Source organism: Xiphophorus maculatus, chromosome 12, assembly GCF_002775205.1.
Source record: "Xiphophorus maculatus strain JP 163 A chromosome 12, X_maculatus-5.0-male, whole genome shotgun sequence".
NCBI lineage: Eukaryota > Metazoa > Chordata > Actinopteri > Cyprinodontiformes > Poeciliidae > Xiphophorus > Xiphophorus maculatus.
Window position 1 is genome coordinate 8,463,439 of NC_036454.1, and position 26,613 is coordinate 8,490,051.

Genomic DNA, 26,613 nt, shown 5'->3' on the forward strand with positions numbered 1-26,613 from the left:
AAATAATCGGCCAGTGGAAGCAGTAATTTTTCATAAATATTCAGGAATTATTAACTTAAATCAAGCTCATATTTCTTGCTAAAAAGTTACTTGTAAGTTAGTTTTGTCTTATTTAAAGTTTACAAAGATATTTGAACTAGAAACTAAACCAAAAATACTTGGTAACATTTTGCGTCACTTTATGGAAATGATTTTGTTTCTCTGGTCTGTAACACAGCTGGAAACTTTCTCAGTCATGACAGGCAGTATTTTTGACTCCAAGGTTAAAACTTTTCAAAATCCAGATCTTTATCGCTTTCATAAGGAAAATGTTCAAGTCCAAACAGGTTCAAATGAAAAATGAATGCAAGATTTGTCCCGACTCCGGCTGTAATCCACGCCTTGTGAATCTGTCAAACTCTTGGATTGGTTTTGTTTCACAATCCTCTCAAAGGTGCCGATTCCTTCCACTAAACTTTCCATTACTGCGCTTGGATACAGCCAGTTTCTTTTCCAGTGATCATTTGGGGTTTATCATCCATGTGGAGGGCGACAGAGTCTGCTGGATGATTTGGTCCTGTAAGCTAAAGTATGCAATAAAAAAAATAAAATAAATCTTAATTACATTTTTTTTATTGGTCTTATGTAATTATTCAAGGTTTCAGGGAAATAAATTTTGTTTCACTTTCTGAATTAAAAACTTACTAAAAATATTTTGGGTTAATTAATTGAGAAAAACTGGAATATATGTTGTTCTTCCTATACAGAGTGACGATCAAATCCACAGCAAACACAAACAACATTCAACAATGACAATTTACAAAAATACATTTTTAAAATAAAACCTTTACGCACAAAGTTTTATGTAATTTTTTTGTGTGTTACCTCACAAAGGTTTTGCGTTCCCACGTAATAATGTATTCAGTATTCAGTTCATGCAGAATCATGGAAGGTTTTCTAAGGCTTTTCCAGGTATCATTTCATTTTTGAGTTATCTAAAGTTTTACCTATTTTTCTTTTGGATAAATGCACCACAAATGTATGTGCAAAAAGCCACAAACATGAAAGATATTACATAAACAACCGTGGACAACCAATTAATAGATTAATTTTCAACCAATTTTCAGCTCCAACTAGTTAAGAATGTAGAAACACATTTTTATTTAAAGTTTAATGTACAAGTTTAACTGACATATGATTGTTTAGAAAATCACGACAGTGTGTTAGGGCCTTTGTGCATACATAAAAAAGTTGTGATACATTTCTGACAAAAAAACCTTCTAGAAAAAAACTTGGAAATTTCTAACTTTCAAAAGTTTAAACTTTGCTGTAAAAAAGCTCAGAAATTTTGAGATTAATCTCAATTTTGTAGAAAAAAACTTTGGAAAAGTTTTGGTGAAATTTCTAAAAGTAAAACATTTCCAACTTTTAAAACTCAGAAATTTCCAAGTTTTATCTAGAAAACATGAGTTTTTCTAGGAATTTTCTGACATTTCAGACTCAGAAATTTGAAAGATTTTTTCCTAGATAATTTATCAAATCAATCTCAAAGTTTTCTGAGTTTTTTCTAGCAAATCTTCAACATTTGAAACTCAAAAATTTGCATTTTTTTTCAAGAAAATTTCTCAGATTAGACTCAAAATATTTTTGCCAAAAATGTACCTTTTATTCTTTGTACAGTGGCCCTACAATATAATTTATCGCAAGGGAACACAATACTTTTGTGAGGTAAAAAAAAAAGAAGTCCCCCATGTTCCCTGTAGGGGGCGCTGTAAAATCTAAATACAGCCTACTAATGCTCAGAAATTCAAGGGTAAAGAAGGTAATTTAACAGCAGCAGAACAGAAATCCGTCCTTTGAGCGAGCTGGAGGCTCCGCGTCACTGAGGCTGAAGGTGCAGGCTGCTGATGAACACGGCCTGCAGCTCGTTGATGTCCTCCGTCGCCTCGATGGGGATGCTCAGCTTCCCCGGGGAGCTCAGGAGTCCGTCGGACTCGTAGGTCCGGTCAAAGTCGCACTGACTGAGCTGGTCGTAGCAGGAGAAGCCGCAGCCGCCTGCTGCGCCCTGAGCGTGCTCGCTGATGTGCAGGTAGGGGTGCTGCGGGGACAGGCGGCTGTAGTCCTGGTGCGACCCGTGGTGCAGGTGGTGCTGGTGCTCTGGGCCCGGGCTGTGGCAGGGGCTCTGGGACGGGCTGTGGGGCATCATGCAGGTCTGCAGGCAGCTGTTCCGCCGCACGGCCCGGTGCAGGTCCAGCCGGGCGATCAGTGGCTTCCCGATGTTCACGCTTTTGGTCCAGAATATGGGATGGTCATCGTCCATGGCTGCAAACGTTCCCTGAAGGCAAACGGTGAAAACCAGCTCCTCCTGTTGAGGGAAGGGTTAGCAGAGAGAAAAAATGTTTAGAAAGCAAAATAAAAAGTTTGAATAAAAAGCTTAAATAGACATTCAGGCCTGGAAGGAGTGAAATAACTTTGGTGTTCTGTTGTTTTTAAACTGTTGTGCATGTAGTCTACATTTTTAGCTGCTCATATGTAGTTGTATACACTGCAAAAACACAAAACCATACAAAATAATTATCTAGTTAGAAATAAGACAAAACTAACTTAAAAGTAACTTTCCAAGCTTATTTTAAGTAAATTATTTTTTAATATTGATGAAAAAGTACTTGTTCCATTGACAGATTATTTCATTTGCAACAAGACAATTTTTCCATGTTAAAAGTGAAACAATCTACCAATACAACTAAGACTTTTTCATCAATATTAGAGAATTATTTACTTAAAACAAGCTCAGATAAATTCCTGAAGAGTTACTTATCAGTTAGTTTTGTCTTATTTCTAGATATTTATACGAGAAACTAGATAAAAATACTTTTTAAGATCTTGTGTTTTTGCAGTATTTAGTTTTTGTTTGGGCAGCTGTTGCCATGTAAAGACACAGAAAACTTCATATTTAGAGCATTTGAGGAATTTCTACAGCTGAAAAGGCAGGATTTTGATAAAATTGTTGCTTGTGATTAGAAAAAGTATTTGAATCCTTAAACATTTCTTTTGTTTTTTCAGATAAAATTAGCAAGATAAAAAAGTTTGGGAGGACATTTAAGGTGCTCATTGTGTTTTTACCCTGAGTTTCTGCAGAGAGCTGAGTCTGGTGTAGAGGCAGTGCTGCGGCAGGCTGCTGGACAGCAGGTAGATCCCCGTCTCCTCGGGAGTCTCTCTGTTCATTTCCTTTGGATCAACATCAAGGTCCTGCAGTAAAAACAGCAGGATTTCACCTTCCAACTCAAAATATTACAAAACATCTGTAAAGTTGTCAAGAAGAGCACATCGCAGCGTGCAGACCAGAGAGAAGTCGGTGACGTGAGCCTGGCAGAAGGACATGTCCTCGGGCTTCTTCACAATGTGGGTGTAAATGACGAGAACGTTGGAAAACTCTGCAGCAAAGCCCAGCTTGATCTGAGCGCCACAGTCAAAGTTCAGGCTCATGCTTTCAGGAAGCTCTGAAACAACAAACAAACGTTTCAAGTTTATTTTGTGTACTGTTATTATTTAGGGCTGAAGTGATTAATCGTGATTAATCAATTAGTAAAATAATCGTCAACTAATTTAGTAATCGTTTAAACGTTTACTGGATTATACAGACTCAAAAAAATAAGGTAATTTGCTGAATTTATTAAGCTAAAATGTAAAAGGAAGATTTTTATTTTGCATTTAAGATAAAAAAACTTTTAGCTTCACCTGGTTCAAATTCTGTTAAAAAAATCAATTTATCATCTATTACCATCCAATTATTAATTGGTTAATCCAAAATTAATCAACAAACCAGCCTCACCAACCTATATTCACCGATCAGCTGAGACTGAATAAACCAGAGGAATCCCAGTATATTTACAGTAATTTTTTTTAACAAGACTGATTACATCAAGGCATAATTTAGAGCCACAATGTTTAACTTAAGGCTTCCCTGACGATGGATAAGACATTATTAGACACTTTTAAAACACTTACCGTGAGCTTTTGCCCACTGTCTGCTGTGAGCGTGAACGAGGTCTGCACTGTCGCCGGGCAGAATGGGGTCGGTCAGCGCCCTCCTCTCTGATAGGCTGCTACGGATTTCCAGAGCCTGCTTTCCCTTTGTGGCGTCAAACTGACCCATGTCTGGCCAGAAAGACATTCGAGGAACAAAAAGTGACTCAAACGAGAATAGTAAAGTTTTTGTGAGCATTTAAAGGAGATCTAATAAGCAAATTTCACATTTTGCACATTTCTATATCTCCGTTTGGGTCTCAACTGCTTCTAAAAGCAGCCAAAGTGTTTTTAAAAAAATCACCCAGCAGTCTGGCAATAAGTTAATGTTTTTTAGTGTTTGGAAAATGAGCCGTTTCAAAAATCTCCTAATTTTTAAGTCACATTTGGCACTGCGCTGTTACCTAGCAACACCAGCAAAGGCTAGCCCGTTACCTAGCTCCCAAGCAGAGCTCCAGCATGTTTGGTCAGCTGGTTTTACTGCTGTAAGCTCTGTACATGGGCTGTTTTTAAAGACAAATGTTTTGTCTTGTTGGTTGTGCAGAAGGCTCTACTAATTCTTGTCAAAGACGTACAGTTGTACAATTGTGGATCTGTTTGTGGATTGTGGCCAGCAGCAGCTTATTAGTATTTAAAGTGACAAGACGCCGTAAAACAGCTCATTCTAAGAATGATTTTGTGAAAAAAACATAAACATGTTTTGAACAGGCTTATTTTAACCTGTTCACGAAGCATGATACGTCACATTTAAAGCTTAAATGACACCATGGTAACGCTTCATAATATGTTCACCAACAGTACCCTCATGTCACTTTAAAACCAACCACCCAAGCTAACAAATCCTGCTCTTGTATCTATTATGTTATAAAAACCCAATTTAGTAATACAGTACATTCCCCAACACTTGACATTTGTGTTTTGCACAGCTTCTTTTCCTTTTCTCACCTTCTGCCACTCTGTCGAGCACCACCGTGATCTTCTCGTCATCCAGCAGCCGTTTCTTTAAAAACCTAACGAACACGCCGTTGGTGAAACCCGTGGAGCTCAGCTCAAAGGCCTCAGCGTCCTGGCACCTGCATTACCACTCAAAGAATAAATTATTTAATTTCTGAGAGAACAAAAAAAAAATTAACTGAAATCACAACATCTGCTGCAGACTTACGTCGCATATCCAAAGACAATGTTGGCCGTGACTCTCAGGACGATGTTCGGAGTGCTTTCATCATGAATATTCCTAAAAATAAAGATTATATTTATAAAGAAAATAAAATCCAAATTGTATGGAACAAATGAATGTTATCAGATGGGCAGAGTGAAAATTTAATACTTTTTAAAACAGCGACTGTACATAAAGCTGAACCTAGTTCAGTACATGTTGTTTTGGAAGAAAAAAAAAATCACATTTTATACTTTTTTGTACTTCCATTTGGGTTTCTACTGCTTCTAAAAACAGGCTAAGCGCTAAAAACAAAAAAAAACACCCAGTCGTTTTCTGGCAATAAGTTCATGTTTTTGGTAAGCCGTTTCAAAAACCTTCAGTATGTAAATTTACATTCCGGGGCATCGGGCCGTTGCCTAGCAACCAAAGCCAACCCCTTACCTACAAACAAAAGCGGAGCTCCAGCTCATTTGGTCAGCTGGTTTTACCGCTGTATGCGCTGTGCAATGGCCACTGGAAAAGACAAGTGCTTTGTTGTTGACCTACCATCCAGAAACTTCTTGCTGGATTCTTGTTGGTTGTGCAGAAGACTCTACTAATGCTTTTCAAAGATGTACGGTTGCATAAATGCGCATCTGCTTTCTGCCATTTTCACGTGCAAATGTAAACTATGAGTTGAAGGACATGGCCAGTAGCAGCTTATTTGTATTTTAAGTGACAAGACGCCCTAAAACAACTCATTCTGAAAGGAGCTTGAAACAGGCCGAAATGACATTGTCTCAGAATGATTTTGTGCAAATGTGTAATGAACAGGTTCCGTATAGCCCATAGATCTATCCTAACCTGTTCAAGGAAGCTTAGTAGAAGTAGAGGTGATGGCCTCACCTTTTTCTGCACATGTCCAGCAGAAAAACATTGAGGCCCGTTTCCTTCTCCTGCATCAGCTTCAGAATGCTTTGCACACACAGGCAGTTGGCGGAGTGGTATGGGTTTGGTGCATCCACCGGCACCATGAAGCTGTTTCCGTAGTTCTCATATCCGTGTCCAGCGTAGTACAGCAGACCTGAGGATGGAGCAGTGCGTGTAAGTCAGCACTCCTGAGAAGAGAATCTCTCACTGCAGCCAAGAAATAATGTCAATAGTGAAATGCAGGTTCCTCGTTTGCATTAAGTAATAATTTCAAACACCTCTGTATCAGTTATTTGATTCTTCTCAAAAAAGAATTACACTTAGTGTTTACATTTGATGTGCTTTGAGAAAACCCTGCCCCAATGTCCAGAACAGCAACGTGAATCAAATCCAGAACACTGGAAATCTGGGTATAGAGATCGACTTAGACCCGAACCTTCAGAGCAACATGAAGACAGTTACAAAGTGGGTCTGAAGAACATTTCCAGGCTTAAAGAAATAATGTCTCAGCAAGATCTAGAGAAACTCATCTATGCCTTTATCTTTAATGGCACCGATTACTACAACAGTGTCTTCACAGGTCAGCTGCAGTTGATCCAGAACGCCGCTGCATGGAGAAGCAGAATTCAGTTTCTAGGCTCCACCGATCTGGAACAAACTTCCAGAAAACTGCACAGATGATGAAACTCTGAGTTTCTTGAACTCAAGGCCAGAGTTGCCTTTGGCTTTTGACTAAATGTAATGTTTCTTGCTTGTTTAATAATACATGGTTCTCATGTCACGAAACACTTCAGGGAACTTTGTAGGTGACAGACATCTTGGTAGGTATCCGTGACTAACTGTGATGACAGTTCCTATGGAGTTGCTATGGCAACAATTAACAAGCTGCAAGCTTAGAACAGCTCTCACTTTGTTCCTATCTAATTTATAAACAACATAAGGACAATACAACTATTACAATGTTTGAGTACTTGACTTTCTTTTTGTTGGTCTTGAAGTCGCGGTCCGTCTATGTGCTTCTCTACCAAGATGGTTCAGTGGCGTGGACATAGGCGTAGGAACCGGGGAGGACTTGGCCCCCCCAATATTGGAGACAGTCACATTCGTCCCACCCAACAATTTCACCGCAGTTGTGAAAAATTTTGAAATCTTCCACTTGCGTGCTTTTATTTTGAAGGCAAACCACAGCGCTCCTAACTCTTCCCCCTCCCTCCTCTGGTGAGGTCTTCATTTAGTTTATTGAAATTTGTTTTAATTTTTAAATAAACTAAACTATTTTATTATGAGAAGAGCTGATCAGGGAAGACATAGGTGAGCCAGGTGGAGTTTCAGGGTGTGAAGATATAAAAATTATATTAATTACAATAGAACCAAAAAGGAGAACAGGTGAGGACTGATGTCAGGTTGATTTCTTTCAACGTTTCAATATTTTTTTCATTATTTCCACACTACAAAGGTAATGGTTAGGAGACATGAAAAGAAAAGCGCTTGAGGAGAGGTTTAAAAATAGATGAGTGAAAATTTTTGCTATCAGAAACGGGCTACACAGTAAATAGAGTGGAGATGTAAAATAATGTATACATCTGAAAATATAAATAAAGTTTAAATTCTCATTTTGTATGATAAAAACATACATTTTTACATTTAGTTAATTCACAGTCTGATCCTGTACATTACTGTAGTGCCTGTTGTAAATACATGAATCCATGCAGGGATGTGAAGCTGCAGAGAGTCAGAGGGAGGAACAGACAGAAACACATATCAGTAGATATTTTAGTTAAATGTTTGTGGCTGAAAATGACAGGAGAGAAAAAAAAAAACATTTAGGCTTTTTGCCTCAGTGTTTTTCATGGATCATGTTTGGTAAGTTGTTGAATGCAGAGCTGGAAAGGGAGACTGGGTTATCAGTGAGGCGCTAAGGTGTCTGTTAGATGTGAAAAGCAAAATTTTTATTTATTTTGTAGATCAAACTGTTGCACTGATGTAGAGAGTTGTTCAAGAAGAACAAAACTTGATTTTTAGATTTTATTTTTGTTGGTTAAACTGCTGGATTGAGTCTAAAACTGCTGAGTCCTATTTTATGAGCTGTTTTTTACTTCGGTATTAGAAAGAGGCAGAACCTGTTCAATTGCCAGTCAACTTATATCAATGCATTTTGACCAATAATCAAATGTCTTTTGACCAATAAAATATATCAGAATCTGGTAGCTTGTGTGTGCTACCACCGTATTTAGCTTGCTAGTTGTGAGGCAAATGATAAAGTGAGTGTTCAGTCCTGGAATGATGATCATTATGCTTTTTTCTCTTGCTCTCGGTGAAGGCGGACACTTTTTTTCTCTGCTCCCTCCCTGCCCATGCCTGCCCTGCTTGCTCTGTTTTTTGTCTTTTTCTATATTTGTGGAGCCATTCTTTGCACATCCTCCAAATCTACAAATTATGGATCTGGTCAACTGGTCTCTCAATGCAATTGATCAACTTTTCTCAACGAGAAGACTGGGCACAGGAGAGCCCTCTTGTCCTGCAGGGACACACCCGGTGGGAAACACCCTGGATTTATTCATGATAACAGGATTTCTGCTGTTTGGAGCTTGCGAATACCTGGCTTATTGACAAATTTGTGACAGACTTGGCCAAAATAGCGAACACTCAGACTGTTGGTGTGGACAGAGACACAAGTTGGATGTGAGTGTTGCTGAAACTCGCAGCCAAGCTGAGGACTCTAAAACTCACTAACGGAATGGAAACGATCTTGGAGAAGTTGTTAGTTTCAGCTCAGTGGAACGACCAAACTAATTTGGATGATTGGGAAATGAGATGTATTGGAGAGACTTTAGGGAAGATTGAAATTTATAATCTAAACCAGGGGTCTCAAACTCCAGTCCTCGAGGGCCGCAGTCCTGCAACTTTTACATGTGCCTCTGCTGCACCACACCTGAACAGAATAATTAGGTCATTAAGGCTCTGGAAAACTGATCTACACAAGGAGGAGATCATTAAGTCATTTCATTCTAGTGTTTTGTACCTGTGGCACATCTAAAAGCTGCAGGACTGTGGCCCTCGAGGCCTGGAGTTTGAGACCCCTGATCTAAACGATATAAGACATTCTGTATCTGAATTGGCTTTCCCTGTGTTGGCTTGGAAGGGCTGCATATTTCCAATCTCCTTGAAGATATGTAAACATAACGCTCCTTCCCACTTCACCCCCTCCTGTTATCCATGCAGCTGTGGAGTTGAGAACTCCCAAGGACATTCCTCGATAACATCTTTATGGGACTTCAGCCGGGAGGCTGAGCAACGTGGTTTCATGGCCCTGTGATGTTACCGCCTTCACTCATGTCTTTGTTTTGTCTGAATGTTGCCATTTGCCCTAATGTGTCCTTTCCTCTTTTTTATTTTTATCAGAAACTGTACTCACTTTTAACCCAGAAAAGGATTATTTTAGTTTATTAGTAGTATTAGAAATTGTGGAGTACGCACTATTTAGATCAATATTATACAGCCCAGAAATGGAATCAGAATTAGAATAACTACAAACTTAAAATCCAGAAATACTTAACAGGAACAGTCACTACTTAGTTACTTTTATACTACTGCTTTTTAGAAACTTAGAAACTGTGACTACTTACTTTTAACCCAGAAAAGGATTTAGAACAAATTTATTATTTAGCTCATTATTTAGAAACTGTGGAGTACTCACTATCTAGACCAATACTACATCATTATTTAGAAACTGTGGAGTACTCACTATCTAGACCAATACTACATCATTATTTAGAAACTGTGGAGTACTCACTATCTAGACCAATACTACATCATTATTTAGAAACTGTGGAGTACTCACTATCTAGACCAATACTACATCATTACTTAGAAACTGTGGAGTACTCACTATCTAGACCAATACTACATCATTACTTAGAAACTGTGGAGTACTCACTATCTAGACCAATACTACATCATTATTTAGAAACTGTGGAGTACTCACTATCTAGACCAATACTACATCATTATTTAGAAACTGTGGAGTACTCATTATCTAGACCAATACTACATCATTATTTAGAAACTGTGGAGTACTCATTATCTAGACCAATACTACATCATTATTTAGAAACTGTGGAGTACTCATTATCTAGACCAATACTACATCATTATTTAGAAACTGTGGAGTACTCACTTTTAACCCAGAAAAGGAACTAGATTAGTCACTCTTTAGTTTATTTTAACAGAAACTGTAGAGTACTCACTATTTAGATGCAGAGACCCAGAAGCCCAGAGGACACTTTTGGATCAACATTGTTAGACTATTTTTTAGACTCCTGTTCTCCCAACCCAGAAATGGAATTAGACCAGAGGATACTTAGTAACCCTGAACAGGAGCAACTAGCTTACATACTTTAGATCAACATTAGATTCTTTTTCTTCTTTTGCTTTGTTATTTTGTTTGTAGTCACTTTTAATTCCCATAAAGTACTTTGTATTGCCTTGTTGCTGAAAATGTGCTATATAAATAAAATTACTTTTACCTTTACGTGGATGCATAACTTTAATCTGATTATTGGATTGTAAATAGTAACGTGTTCAAATACTTGTTACTGAAACAAGGGGCCAGATTAGAGTAACGCGTTACTGACGTGTTGATGGCACAATTGTTAATGACATTTCTGCTCAAGCTATTTACTGATCGGTCAGGTTTCCGATATGCGTCCCCCCCAATGACAGACTCGTTCCTACGCCCTTGGGCGTGGATCACTTCTGTTTTTTTTGAGAACTCTGTACTAGTTACTGTATTATGGTGTTATGGTGTAGAGTTCTTTGAATTGCCTTGTTGTTGAAATGTGCTTTAGAAACAAACTGGACTTGACTTGAACGCACCGTAAACCCCCTTATGCAGCAGCAGTAGGAACTCGTCCACGGCGTTCCTCATCTCTGACTCGGTGAGGTCCAGCAGTGAAACCACTTTGAAGTTCAGCTGCCGCAGGAGGTTGGTGAGGTCGTACACGTCCACCATGGGGGCCTTGAGCTGTGGGTGGTTCTGGTACGACAGGTTACCGATCAGCAGGGCCACTTTGTCAGTCGCTGATGTGAAAGATGGAAGGAGATAAAAACAATATGGACTTAATCTGTTACATAAGGCGTTCATATTGAGCTCAGCAACCATCCCAGGCAACAGGAAGTGGTTTGTCCCCATGTTTTCTTTTTTTCAGCAGATATGTTTTTGCATATTAAAACATTGCTTGAATTTGTTTCTCTGTGCGTTACATGGTATCCAGCTCAGCACAGAATGTTTTGTGAATATAACAGATCTCTAAAGGAACAGCCATGTTTACTAGGAGCAGTTCTGTCGTTCTGTGTGATTTGAAAAAAAAAATCTCCAATAAGAATATTTGCTTAAAAATAAATACAGGCTGCTACAGAGGTGGATAACAAATAGGGAAAAAACAGTTAATACACAAATATCTTCAAAGAAAACTGCAGTTTTCACATTTATTACTCCAAATATTTATTAGAAAGACAATTCTTATGTTTTTCTTTACTGCTTCATCCAAACATCCCTCTTCGTAGTTGGACTCAAGCCTAATTTAACTTAAAGAGGCTAATTAACAAAACATGGATGTCAGGACAGACCTGACCCCACTACTGTGGTGTATTTATTTAAACATTGTTAGTTTGTGTCAATCCAGTCCAGACTAAAAGTAAAAAAAAGAAATCAGTGTTTTTGTCTTGCTATTTTTTTACTTCTAAACTTTTCTATAAAAAATTCAAACTCAGTACATATGTGGATGGGTTTCCACTTTTTTCTTACTTGTCCAAACAAGAACGCACATGTTCAGATTGGAGAGACTAAATGCTGATAAGGTCAGCCTATCTGGAATAAGTACAGCTTTCTTATACTAGAATAAACCCTTTCAGCCTCTTTCATAAAATAGGGTTGATTACTTTGACAATAAATCAATAACAATATATAACGTCACAGGCATATATATTATCAATAGATAATTAGTCCGATAGCATAATCAATATTGAATATATAGAATATTAATTAAACTCTGATCCAGATCCGCAAAGTTAAGACAGGTTGTGACATCAACTAATTCACTCACTCTTTGGTTACCTAGCAACAACCTGCTGAGTAACTGGTGCAGAAGCAGTTTAAGGTTTTGCCACCGTGCTTCATAACGCGCTTAGAAATACATAAATAAATAAAATAAAAATCAAGTGTGGAGTGAAAACTGTGGCTAAAAAAAGGAGAGATCACAACACAAGTTTGGTAGTATTTAAAATATTTAAAACAAAAAACTAATCAATAGTTGTCAATCCCTAATTTTATAAAACACATCATGATATGTTTTTTCAGCTATAAAACTATTAAAAGTTAAATCAGAGAGCAAAAACGTCTTAGTCAACAAGAAGGAGAATCAACCACATAATTTTCACTTCTATACTTTACCTAAACTCAAGTTGTTAATGGTTTGTAAATAAGGCATGTGCTGCATATAAAAGACAAGCTCCTGCAGAATGTGTCTAAAAATTGTACTAATTTTCTACTCAGAAAATAAGAACCACATCTTGTTTTTGATTACAGGTGAAAAAGATGATATATTTAACATCTTTGCCCAAAAGTATTTACACATCCCAGGGTGAAACATGTGGATTCTTGAGTAGCTGGACTTGTTTTTGGAAGAAAAATCATGAGATTTGTTTAAAAATTAAAAACAGAACAACCAGCTTTAAATTTAGTTATTTGAATGAGACGCAGTGTGTTTGTTACTGATATTACAGACATTTTAAAATAACATAAATTAATTTGAATATGTGAAAATTTGAAGAATGATGGAAATAATTTTCCATTTGGATTTATCCCTTCTTTATCAGAACAGGTCAAATAAATGGAGCGATTACACAACTGAAACTGTCTGACATGCGACACTTTGAGGGGTCTGCCACTTTTAAAATGAATTCTGAAGAAAAAGTGATAAGAATCAAAAATGTATTAAAAAAAATACAGAGAGGGGAAGGAAGTAGATCATCCTGTGATGAACACCAGTGACATTTGTACTTGTTGTTATTCTGCACATCAGTCACTTCTGAGACATGAACCTTTTCTTTCCTGCTGATAATTTTCGTGTTAAATGTCAATTTAGATTGTTTTTCCTTCTTTTTAAATTAGAAAGATAACTCTGGGTGTCTGATACAATGTGGTTGACGATATACATAAACACATATACATATCTCTTCAGAATTCACCATGAAATTGATGTTTTCTCAGTAAAACTGTACATCAACCAAGCATAAAAGCAAACATTTGCTTAAATTTTCTGAGACTTTAATGGACCCCAAACACTCACCGTAAAGTTGCTCAGGCAAACTATTTAGGAAAAGTTCACAGGAATCTACATTTTCAGCAAAACAGAGAAAAGAAAATTAAAGCAGCTGCAATATAATGGAAAAAAATCTGGCCAGAGTTTTAATCATCCTACCTCCTCCGATGGCGTAAATATCATCTAAAGAAGAAAAAAAAAACATTACAATCACATAAATAATATTTTTTGTTTTTACACACAGGATCGGGCTGAAAATTATAAACAAGGAAATAAATGACAAGTTAGGAATGATCTTAGGAACTTTCATGCAACAGAGTTAAGTTAGCAGAATTACTTTTAAAAAGACAATTAGTAGTATTTAATTACAACTTTCAACAAATTCCATGAAAAACTAAATTTAGCATTTTAATATTTTTATTTCTGCTTTCAATAATTATTCATGGAGAAATATTTTTGTTGCCAGTATCTGAACTGATTTCTGCACCATAATTCTTGTTTTCCCAATTAGCACATTTTCTTTTTTAACTCCACAGAAAGTAAAACATTAATTTGTCCTTAAACTAAAGTTGCACTAAAAGCAACTTCCAAATATTATGTTTTCTTGTTTTGTTTTGTTTTGTTTTATTTAACATCATCTTTGTGCACTTAGCTTTGAAATAAATAATCTAAAATATTAAAATACATAAACTTTGTGTTATATTTTTGGGTTTGGAGGAATTTTTTGTAATGTAGAGATGTTTAGTTAAATAAAAGTGACAAATTGTGATCCATTGTTGAGTTGTAAAATGGGTCAAGTCTCTCTTTGTTCAGCCTTAAACATGAACCTTGAAAACTAATCTTTTCTAAGGCGGCAATAAAAAGTAACTTCAGTTGGAAACAATCCTTATAAAAAAAAGCCACATGAATGTGATTCAAAATAGTAAAAGATGCTTATTTGTAACAAATGGCATAATATTTTTTTCACGTTCAAGTAGATTTTAAAACATTTCAGTACAAAACATGAACCTTTTGGGGTTTTATCACCTCCATGTTCCACAAACAATAAAAAAGTAACACTGTGTTGAGCTATTTTATTACTTTTGAGTTAAAAGGCAACCTTAGTTCAGTTCAATGTGTTCTATCATTGTAGCCTTTTCATGGGATTTGTTGGTTACCATCTTACAGTGTTAAACAAAAACTGCAGCCTATATTTAAATCACAATTCATGCAAATCACATCTTAAAATGAAACCTTGTCAGAACGGTTAGTATCCACCAGACCACCATGCAGATTACGACCCAGATGCAGCCAGAGTAAGGCTGTAGTTAGTGTGCCTGTTTTTATACACCATGCACCGCTTTCGACTCTACCTTCAGAGCACTCCATTGCCCCTGAAATCTGGACAGATATCCTCGGTGCTTCCAGTCGAGAACAGAAGCAAACAAAAGCTCAGACATCGTGAGTTAAGAGCTGCTGCTGAAAGCACCAAAAAAGCGTAACATACCTATCACAACATCAACTTCATTGGTCCACATTCTTTCCGTGCTGCTGCTGATCTCGCAGCGATACCTGCCATGATGATCCTGCATTAACTGGGGAATCTGAAATGCAGGAAACTTTCATTTGTGAGAGTAGTTGTGAAAAAGCAGGAAAGGAGTTAAAAGGGGGGTATTATGTGTTTTTCAGGCACATAATACTATTTTATTACACAATCAAGTAACTATGTTATCTTCAGTTAGGGGTGGACGATATGGACTTAAAGTTTTATCATGATATTTTATAGTACTATAGTGATAATGATAATAGTGACTATTTACTATGACCTTTTCAGGTAACTGAATGACACAGCAATCATAGCCCCACCAAAAAAAACTGATGTAATAAGCTTCCTTCGGACACCATTCACATAAAGAAATGTATCATTAAACTGCTAAGAGTATCTGTGTTTAATCATGTTGTAAAATTTATTGATACGCTCAATGAAAAAACTGTGGAAAAATTTGTAAAATTAACAATCCCAACAGTTTTGGGGGGGTTTAAACATAGCTAATTGAAATTTATTGTGACAAATCAAACTTCTCCCCATGGTAAGAAATTTATCAAGATAAATGATAAACGGTATGGTATGTTTATATATATTTAAAAATTCCTGTTCTTTCTGAAACTTTGCCTTCAAGAAGTCGTCGCTCAATAGCGTTCTTCTATTAACCCTTCAACAATGTTTTTACCAGCTTTGTAGCTGGTAAAAAGTAGCTCAGATAATGAGCTGATCAGATGAGCAATTCCACCAGGTATTTGCTAATTGCTGCTGGCTAGTCTGAAGGAGCTGAATGGGGGAGTTTGGAGGGAGGGTAACCCTGTGAGGTGGAAGCCTAGAAGCTTGGAAACTGCAGCTCCCAGGAGGAGCTGCCCCTCAAAGGCGGCGCTGGGTCCATCCAGATGTTTTGCACAGTTGAATGGTTGCCATGGGGATTATAGGATTTCTCAAACATGCATGAAAGAATCAAAGCAACACTCCAGGTATGTTTTTGATGAGAGAATTATATATATTATAACCTGATGTAAAGCTCAAAAAGCTGATTTTACATAACCTTGCCCCTTAAATTAAAAATAAAACATCACCATGAGTTTTCTCTTTGTGGCTTTTGGGATCGGCACTCCGTTCCTGTGCCACTGGTATCGAGGGATCGGCCGGCCCACAGCACCACACTCCAGCTGCAGGGTTTCCCCAACATGCAGTCGCTGGGACTGAGGATGGATTGCCAATTTCAGCCGTCCATCTATGGACTGATAACTCTGTCCTGGGGCTGTTGGAGGAAAACACAACATTTCCTGCATGTAAATACAACAACTGACTTAAAGACTACATTGTTCAGCTGTTATTATATGGAAAGAAAAACAACAGAAACTGGTGAAAACTTTCCCAAACCAAGTACTTTTGTTCTAGCTTTGAGTCCAAAGATCTTAATACACTTGATATAAAACAAAACCAACTTACAAGTAATTTCTCATCAAGAAATGTGATCTTGTTATAAGTCTATAATTCATTGATATTGAAGAAAAAACACCAGTTTCACTGGGAGTTTATTTCCCTTATAATGGGTGGAAAATGTCTTGTTATAACTGAAATAATCTGCCAATGGAACAAGTAATTTTTTTATTGACCTAAAAAAAGCTCGTATATCTTGCTGAAAAGTTAGTTGCAATTTAGTTTTGTCTTATTTGAAGTAAACTAAGTTATTTCCACTAGAAACTAGACATAAATACTTGGTAAAATGTTGTGTTTTTGCAGAGAAAGTCTCACCATAAGACATGGTGACATTTAGGACATCCACCTGAGCCCACTGGCTGAATTCACAAGCATCGCCACAGTTGACCCTGCAGATGTAAAAGCCGGCATCCTTCACCTGGACAGGACTTATCAGAAGCTCTGGAGAGAAGCTGTTTGGTACCTGAGGTAATGAAAATGAAAATTATGTTGGTGGAGCCATGTTCCACTCTTTACTTCATTTTTTCTCTCTATAAATAAGTCAAAGATGAAAACAGAATGGAAAAGCTGTGACTCAAAATGTCAAGTATAGCCCTGATGTTTCCACAGAATTTACTGTAACAGTGAACATCACAGCCACTAAAGAACTGAACTCTTAGAATTGGTAATCAGCAGGTGTGACCAGATCTAATAGATGCAGGAGTTTTGGCCGTTTGCTGGTTCGACCGGACCAAAGTTGCAACATTTGTTTTATTTTCAGCTGGTGCAGTTCGCTTTCACACTATGTCAAAAGAATCAACTTACTTCTTCATAAAATGTAAACAACATGGAGTTGAGTCAGATTGTAGGATTTCTGTTTGGTTGTCTGTAAAAGATCACATGCCATCTTTTCCTCTAGCGTTAGACTCACACATTTGTTTTAGTTGTATTTACCCAGAATGCCCTGCACTGCAGTCCATTTCCAGCTTGGAAATGCAAGAGAGGTCTCTGCATTCACTTATGCATTCGAACTGCACCAGAGTTCACTTCAACCAAAGTGAGCTCAAAGCTTTTAGGTGGACCAGAGATTGATTTTTTGGTCCACATCAGAGTTCGGCTAAGCATTCACACCTCCCCAAACAAAATGGACTTTCTAGACAAACTAAATTGAGCTTGATTAAAGCAGACTAAACAGGGCTGGTGTGAATGCAACCTGATTGTTGCTGATCATCAGGGTTAGGGAACCATTTAGTTGCTAATATTACCAATAATGGAAGTTTCAACAAATTTACCCTACGGTCAGAATGTGCAATGCTTAAAAAAAATAGACAAAAATAAAAATAAGAGCTTCAATCTGGGACTTTTCGGGTCTCAGTTAGCATAGCAAATGCTAAAGTTCCTAAAAGAGCATCTAGGAATAGACTGAAGAAGGATGTCTTGTTTGGGAAGCTTGTCAGAAAAATAAAAAAAACCATCTTGGCAGCAAGATTAAAGTTTGCAAAGTTGCATCTGAATGGACCACGTGTCTTCTGGAATAATGTTTATTTCAGGTGAAAAGGTTTTTCTTAAATTCAAACACATCACTGCAAGCATCTAATTCAAGCTGTTAAGCATGGTGGAAGAAGAGTGATAATTTGGAGCCACAAGATGTGGGTTTCTTGCAGTCATTAATCAACCACAACATCATCTGCATAAAAAAGTCTTCAACATTTTAGCAAAAAACCAGCCCAAATTTGGTTATCAGTGTTGAAAATGATTGCTGAACACAATAGCAAATGTAAGGCATGATGGCTGGAAAGACAATAATCAAAAGGTTGCAATGGACCAATCAAAGTCCACACCTCAATCTGATTTAAAGGTCGTGGTAAGACTTTCAGTGAGATATGCAGAAACTTTAATTAACTGAAGCGATGCTGCAAAGGCGAGTGGGCCAGTGTTCCTTCACAGTGATGTGAAAGTGTTTGTTCTGTGTTTCTTTTTTGTTTGAGTTTTGTTTTTACACAGAGATTTGGATTTCTTTGTAATTAGATGTAATGATTATAAACAGAAGTCCTTATTGCAATAAGTTTAATCAAAATCAAATGAATTTCTATCATCTACCAGAAGATTGATTCCTGATTTTTTTATATCTAGTGGGAAAGCTTTTAATTTAATGAAAAATCTGTGTTTCATAAAGTAAATGTAAACAAAAAGAGATCAGCCAGAATGTCTGTCTTGCAGTGAATCCTTTTTTTAACTTCTATCTGAGCTATTTTAGTTAGCATTTTAGCACAAGCAGGCAGATTAACCTGAAACAAGTTCATAAAGTTTTAAAAAAAATGCAAACAGGCAATGAAAAGGGTTTTGTTTGCTGCTTAAATCAAGTGGCATTGATGAAGAGATCAAGCCCAAGCCTGTTTGTTATTTCACGTTAGAGTTTAACTCAATGTGAATTTCCTTTCACAATGTTTTGTGGATATATACATCTGGTGCACATATATGAATCTTATTGCCAAAATAGTAAAACAGTTTGATTTAGACGGCGATAATGCAAAGTTATGATAAAAATAGGTAAGCCCAACGAACTGTAAGAATTTGCATTTGAATTTAAGTGGAAATCTAGTTTAGAAATCCTTAAAAAGCAGCACAATGTGGGACAGAAACAATGTGCTCTCATTCTTTAAATAAAGTTCACTAAACATCATTAAAAGTGACAAACAACTCTATTTATATTAGGAATACATTATTTCAGGACAATAAGTAATTGAGATGCCATTGCTGAAGATTACAATATTTGATATAATTTATGATTAACCTACATATTTGTAACTCTATTTGTTTCTAATTTCAGAATGTCTCCACCACACAGCATAAGGTTTGGTATCTTAACCACTAAAAATATATATCAGCTGTAAGTCTGAAACAAATAATTGTGATTAATCAATTATTGCAATAATCTTCAACTAATTTAGTAACTGATTAATCATTGATTGGAGCAAACTGACTCTAAAAAAGGACACTTGCTAAAAAACCCCCCAGCATAATCAGAGCAGTGATTAAACCAAAACTGTACAGAATATACCTACATTTAAGATGCAGACACCTTTAAATATGTTTTACCGAAAGTTTCTCAAATGGCCAATTTAGCTTCACCCGGTTCAAATTCACTAAGCGAAACCTATATTAATGCATTTTAAGCAATAAAATGTTTATTTTATTATTTAAAAATTAATTTAATTATTTGTTTATTTGCCTCTTTTCATGTGTTTCTAACACTGCATAAAAAAGCCAAAAAGGTTAATGAAAAATCTGCAAAATGTGACAATATTTTTGTCCGATTAATCCACTAATCATCAAGATACTCAATAGAATAAATCGGTTACTAAAATAATTGTTAGTTGCAAACTAAGGAATCCTACCAAATTACAGTGATTTTACATAATGTGCAGCTCTAACTTAGACCAGATTTATAGTAGTGATTGACGCCCAAGACAAATAAAACTGACAGCAATACTTAATTTCCGCATATATGAAATAAGCATATTTGCTTAGCTAAAGAACAAAGAGCGTTAGCAAACAGTGGCATCCAAGTGATCCTTTCAGTTCCTCTAACAGCTGATTCTATCAGGAAACAGGGACTTTGAAGAGATCCTTCCCACCGTTGCACAGTTATGCAAAAACAGGGTCTGTATCGGCCAGTCCACCTACAGCACTGTTTATATATTTATTTACAACCGCAGGTGACATCACCAGACTGTAAGAGTCCTGATTTGCATAAAAGACTTTACATTTTGATGATGCGTCTTTTTTATTTGTAGAAAAGTTTCTTTATCTGCCTTTTTCCTCCGAAAGTAGCTTTTCCTTTACAAATGTGCGCAAAGCTTTGTTGATATTTAGCTAATGTCTAAAAAAAAAAAAAACACACACAATTTCCCAAATGTGGTGTTTTCATTAAATAAGAAATGCAATTGGGAGCGAAGGATGTAAACAGTTATAAGATATATTCATATTTCAGCAACAGTGCTAATATGTATACATATATAACATTTCAGCCGATTACAGTTTATTTTCTTAAAAAGTAATTAAATTATTTGCTTAATTGCATCTTTTAATGAATTTCTAATATTGTATAAAAATGTTTAAAAAGTTAAATGAAAACTCTGCAGAATGTGCCAAACTTTTTTTATCCAATTGTCAGAGAATAATCAATGAGTGAAAAAATTGTTAATTGCAGACCTAAATGGCCAAATAACCTAAATAACAGACCTCATCATTCAATAATTTAGCAACACACTTTTTAATTGAAATTGATTATTTTGTTGATGTATGGCTTTTGATTAACCAGACCCTGCAGTTCAATTTTAACTGAGTCCCAACATTAATTTTGACACAGATACAATAAAGTAAAGAGTCCAGATGGAAACTCCTCAACTTTCTTTAACCTATATCTGTTACCTAGCAGTCATTGGAGTGGTTGTTTGCCTCCATGTTTGTTTCAACTCACCTCTTCTCTGGATTTGAACCACTGGTACTGGACAGGAGATTTCCCCACTGCATGGCAGCTGAGACGCAGATTGTGGCCACAAATTAGAGCTACGGACTGCGGCTGAATGAGGATCTGTAATGCTATGGAACCAAACAAAATGAAAAACATAAAAAGTTTATTGGAAATTACGTTTAGTCAACACTACATGGATTGTGTTCACTGCTATATATCTCTTAAAGAAAACTTCTCGTTTCCTCTTTAAAAAAACCCAAACTGACTGAGCTCTTCTTCTAATCACGTGTGTGCAGAGCAGTACTCTCCACAGCCTGTGTGTTGCCACATGAGTCATAAACTCCTCTTTAAGCTAAATAAGGACAACAAAGAGCTCTGGAATACTTCACAACAAACAGTAATAAAAGGTTAGCGTCCGTTTCTCAGCACCTGGTGGTTTCAGGCACTGCAGGGCGTCCGAGTTGCCCAGAGTTTGGAGGTAGTCCATGAGGTGACCAGTAGTGCAGCCTCGCTCTCCCATGAGCCTCAGCAGCGTCAGGCTGGGGCTGCCTTCCACCTCCAGCACCCTGAGGGAACACATCTCCATGTCGTCTGAACTACAGGACGAAAGAAAAGGACAAACTCTGATTAATAATCCAGATTAATCTTTATTATTCAAATAATCGTCGCATAATTTAGTAATCGATTAATCACTAACTGGAGGATAAAGACTGAAAAAACAGTATTCAGAGCAGTAATTCAGCCAAAACTGTACAAAACATATATACATTTTGCATTTAAGATAAAAAAAACAACTTTTGTCTGTAATATCTTCTACACAGAACTCCAGAAGTGGCCCAGTTTTAGCTTCATTTTAATTTTGATTATCTTATCGTTTCTTCCAGTCTTTTCTCTTTCTGTTGATGACACTGAATGAAAAAAGGCTCAGCTCTGGTGCTCTCCACTGACCTCTGTCTTCCTCATTTCCTTAGTGAAATGTCCAGCGCACACTACACGATCTTAGAGTTGTTGGCCGATTGTCGACCCATTTTCAAAACCTGAGAGACAACACATGAGCCGACAGAAATCCTAGGAATAACGGTGTGATCGGTTCGTTCCTCCCCTGTGGTGTCCAACAATGGGCACAAAATAATCACTACTAGTCCAGTGAACTAATTTTAAAACCAGGCATTAATCAATGCTTTACTGCAATCTACCTGCAATGCATGTGGCTAGTGTCAGCGTAAAGTCCTGACTGAATGAAAATCATTAGAACCTATTTACATCACGTTAACGAAGAACAGCTGAAAAGTTACCAGGTTTATCAACTGCGGTAGCAATTTCGCTCCAACTCCTCCTCTTGTCATTTCTATATCTTTGCATGAAATATGCATAGATTTGCATATTTCATGTTGTTTCCACATATCATCTCCAATGTCCGCTGGACTTGGGGTTGCTCTGTGTCAGCTGTTTGGTATTCCCCTCAGAAAGCACGAAGGGGAATCCACGCTTTCTGATTGGCTACCTGTCATATTCAACAGGCTGCATTAATGCTCCCAGTCGGGGAAAACCCTGATTTGGATCAGATCTACCGTAACACAATACACACTACAGGATGATCGGTTACAAAATCGCAAGCAACAATTTTAGAACGGCCAACGTTCTAAGATTGTCGTAAGAGGAAAACTGGGGCAAAAAATCATGTAGTGTGAATTATTGCATCAGGTAGTCGGATGTGCCCGTCTTCTCTATTTAAATCTAATTATTACTGAAGGGCAATGTAGTATACAGATTTCATAATCTGCCATCTTTTGGTTGAATGCAGTATTTATTTACACTTTAGCTTTATGTTTAGTTTTTATTCAAGTGCGTTTTTTGTTAATGGAGACTGAGAATCCATTTTATTTTTGTTTTTAGTTGTTTTATTTTGTTTATCAATTCCACTGTTTAGTGTTCTTTTGAAAATAAAGTGCATCTATCTTTGGCAGGAAATCGCATGCATTATTACGTCATTTCCATTAAATCAGTGTACAAAGGTCTTCAAACAATATTATCATTTATCGCAATAATTTTTTGAGACAATTAATCGCTCAGCAAAATTTGTTATCATGACAGGCCTAGTTACAAGTATTTTTAGCTGCAGATGCATCCTTTGCTTCATATGATTAAGCGTACAGCAAAAGAATTATGTTAACACATTTTAAGCAATAAACCCTTTATCTTTCCTGTTTAAAAAGGAATTGAATTATTTGCTTATTAATATTTTAATACATCTCTAATATTGTGTCAAATAAGTTTAAGTTGTTAAATGAAAACTATGCACATTGTGACAATTTTTTATCCAATTAATCGTCAGAATAATCCTTAATCAACCAAAATGCAAAAAATACAACTCAGTATTTGATAACTTATCACAAACATTATTTTACAGTGGCTCACAAAACTGTAGATGCCCCTGATGAAATGTCAGATTTTTGTGATCCAAAAAAATTAAACCATGACAGACTTCAGCAATCCCACATCTTGATTTGAGAATATTTGCAAAAGTTCTCTAACTATATTTTCACACATCGTTAGAGAACCTGAGTCTGGTAGACTTGGTTTGATTGGGGAAGTTGTGAAGCGGGACGGTGGGGGGCACTCTGAAAGTAGTCCGCCCAGGGCACCAAAGCTAGGACCGCCCCTGACCCCAAAATACTTTTACTCTTCCACCTGGGGTAGGACCTGTTTCAGACCAGAAGACACTAATCTTTTCCAGCTTGGATTTGGAGGTGCTTAATTTCAAACTTTGATTTTGTTTTTGTAAAACTACTTTTAACTGATTTTAATGTATGCTTGGACTCGCTGTGACATCCCTCTTTATCTTCAAGCAAAACTGACTTTTATTTTGAGCTTCTCATAATCTCATCCTCAGTTACATCTTAAGTAATGCCAGGGAATGATGCAGTTTACTCTAGGCATGCTTAGTGCAAGTATTTATGTCTGATCATGGCAAAACACATTTCAAGCTTTTAATGCATATTCAGTTTTCACAAGATGAATTATATCTATACACAAACTGTAAATTTATTATTTTTAACTGCACATAAAAGCACAAACAGTTAAAAGTAATTTTCAGCATACCTGACTTTAAACCGCCTGTCACTGCTCACGATCTCTCCAAGTTTTCGCCATCCTTTATTGCTCGATTTATCCAACACCTCACAAAGTTTCTTCACAGTCGACTCCTTTAACGAGTTGATTTTCGTAGATCTCTCCAGAGAGTCCGACATGTTGGCTCCGGCTAACTACCGGCTTCTCCACACTAGTTTTAAACTTCACAAAAAGTCACATCGAGGCAGAAAGGTTGGAAAAAAAATTGATTTAACTTCCTTCCTGAAAGACACAGTGTAAGTGATACAGGCACACCTACCGCACCATGTTGGGTTTCCCCGTTTCAGAGGCTGTGGCTTGTTGTTACTGCCAAAGATCGTTTCTTTGTTTAGATGGAGCAGCGTGAGGGAACAAAATGTCACAATATTAGCAAGTATAATTGTTAACGGTTTGTTGTGAACACACGTCATATATAGATATATAGATGTAAATTGCAAAAGAAAACGCATTCATGTAATTTGCGCTAACTCTGTTGGTCAAAAGAATTTGAAAACATAGCTTTAAGCTTTTGCTAGCTGGCTAGCTAAGAACGTTAGCTAGCCAACGGACACTGGCCAAAACTCAGCACCGACATTTGTGTGTATTCATAGATTAATTAATCTAAAGGTGCTCAGATGATGCGCTGTAAATCACACACAGATCAAACTCGAGACTGCCAAAAACGCTTCAGGATTATTTTCTTTAAAAACAGAAGGTGGTGAGTCATCTTGCTGTCGGTGCGCTCTTTGGCTGTGACCATTAAGTAGGAGGTGAAAGTAGCCTTTTTCTTCTTCTACTACTTCATATTTCTACGGAAGAGGATTAGGGCCACCGAAGAAAAAAAAAAAGAGTTCTGACTTTAAAGTCAGAACTCTCTTTTGTTTTCCAGTGGCCCTAATCCTCTTCCGTATATTTCTCTCTAAACAACAAAACACATTTTACAGAACAGAGGCACCAAGAAGAAAGTATGGAGGTCCAAATTAAGATAAAGATACGAATGAATAAATTGTGTAGATATTTAATTCAAATTGTATGTACACACATTTCAAATATGTTCTTTATATAATTTATTTTACAAAATAAACTATGACCTGTGTAAATCATAAGTAAATTTATAGACGTCAAGGTATTTCAATTATTATGCATACAAATTATATTTAACAGCAATTTAACAGTTATTTATTTATTCTATAGTATCAAATCTTACTTGAACCTATGAAAATGTTGTAAAAAAATTTAAACTGCAGCATTAACTGAGTTTAATGACTTGAGTATAGATCTATTAAGATATTCGTTCTACAACTAGTACATACATTTTTTCATTATGTAAAGTGCTCAGGAAGTTTAGTCCAGCAGGGGGCCCAAATCATCTGTTTTGCCTCTGCTCAGTTAGATCGGCTATCTGCAACCAAAGAGCTTAATTTTTAACCTCAGTCCAGCACAATTAAACACTCCTGACCTTTTGAAAAGACAATTTTAATAAATATTTGTCTTGATTTGTTTTAGTTCTATTCTTAGATTTCTAAACATCTATCCCTTTAAGATAGATGTTCTTTTGGTGGATTCTAATATTTGTGCAAAATTATGTAAATAAACATAATTTTAAACCTAAAGACAGGAAAAACATGTCTAAAAAATATCACTGGTGCTTTTAGTGCCATTCTTTGGAAATTCAATGCAATTATTCTACAAGAAAACTATTAAAACTTGCATTTGTAAATATATCCATATTTCAAAATATGAGTTCTTTATCATTTGTAGCCAAAGTTATAAAGATTCGATGAGCTACTTGTAGCTCTAGAGCTGAAGGTTGCTGACACCTGTGTGAGATATGCAAACTTTTTAAATTTTTTTGCTTTTCTTTTTTAGTGTAATATGCAATCTCTGCTGCGTAAATTTATACAGACCCATTTAATTAATTGGAATATTACTGAAAAGCCCAGTTTTCAGGACATTTGCCACTAAGTGAAACATATCAAATTAATTACACAGATGGGGGGTTGTTTGTTTGTTGCCTTTGTTTCTGTTATGATTTACCACTTATAGGTAGTGAAAACATGGCATTTAAATTTTTAATAATAGATCAGACGATTAAAAAAAGTGGAGTGTCTTCAAGAGAAAACTGAGAGATACAAGAACCAACTATATGAGGCGAAGGTTGCCGTTTACACAACCTAATTCTGCAAAAACACAGAGGTGTTAAAACGAAGCTACAGCTTACTCTCCAATCCACAAATGCAGTATTTTGCACAAAATGGAGCCCAGAACAAGCATTGAGTGAATACACTGTATAGTAGATGGAAATAGTTTTGAGTCAGTTGATATTTCTTTGTTAATTTTTTTTTTGTTGGTCTAAAGTAGTATTTAAAATCTTTGGTTTTTATTTCCTGCAAACCGAAATTAACAAAATTGACTAAATATAAACACTTGAAGTGTACTTGATTTTTTTTCTATGAGTCTGTACTATTTAAATTGAATCACTGAAATGAATGGACCTTACCAAGCTCCGCCCACAACCGACCCACGTGACCGCAAGTCTCACAAACAAACCCTCGCGGCGCGTTGTTTCTATGTAAACATGACTCGATTACTGCATCACTTCTACCGGATTTTCACAATATATCAGCTACTACAATGGACAGAGGAACTAACAAGTTCATGTCATCATCTGGGAGGAGGT

General features: G+C 36.5%; 1 protein-coding gene across 3 annotated transcripts; it reads right to left on the reverse strand.

Annotated features, from left to right (window-relative positions):
- Nucleotides 1–596: 596 nt before the first annotated feature.
- LOC102219047 (mucosa-associated lymphoid tissue lymphoma translocation protein 1-like) lies at nt 597–24,654 on the reverse strand. Of its 3 annotated transcripts, XM_023344250.1 has the most exons (18): nt 24,214–24,654; nt 23,925–24,116; nt 21,252–21,418; nt 20,829–20,950; nt 16,682–16,829; nt 16,000–16,184; nt 14,882–14,978; nt 14,748–14,795; nt 13,555–13,578; nt 13,423–13,467; nt 10,949–11,152; nt 6,050–6,227; nt 5,168–5,239; nt 4,951–5,078; nt 3,988–4,137; nt 3,322–3,479; nt 3,103–3,228; nt 597–2,344 (listed from the first exon to the last, which is right to left on the reverse strand). In XM_023344250.1, exons 2-18 carry the CDS (start codon nt 24,071–24,073, stop codon nt 1,859–1,861), a joined length of 2,487 nt encoding a protein of 828 aa, XP_023200018.1. In that variant the 5' UTR covers nt 24,074–24,116; nt 24,214–24,654; the 3' UTR covers nt 597–1,858. The 3 variants fall into 3 exon arrangements, with proteins under 3 accessions (XP_023200018.1, XP_014324988.1, XP_023200019.1); XM_014469502.2 differs by having other exon boundaries at nt 23,925–24,654; XM_023344251.1 differs by lacking the exon at nt 14,748–14,795 and having other exon boundaries at nt 23,925–24,654.
- Nucleotides 24,655–26,613: the final 1,959 nt, after the last annotated feature.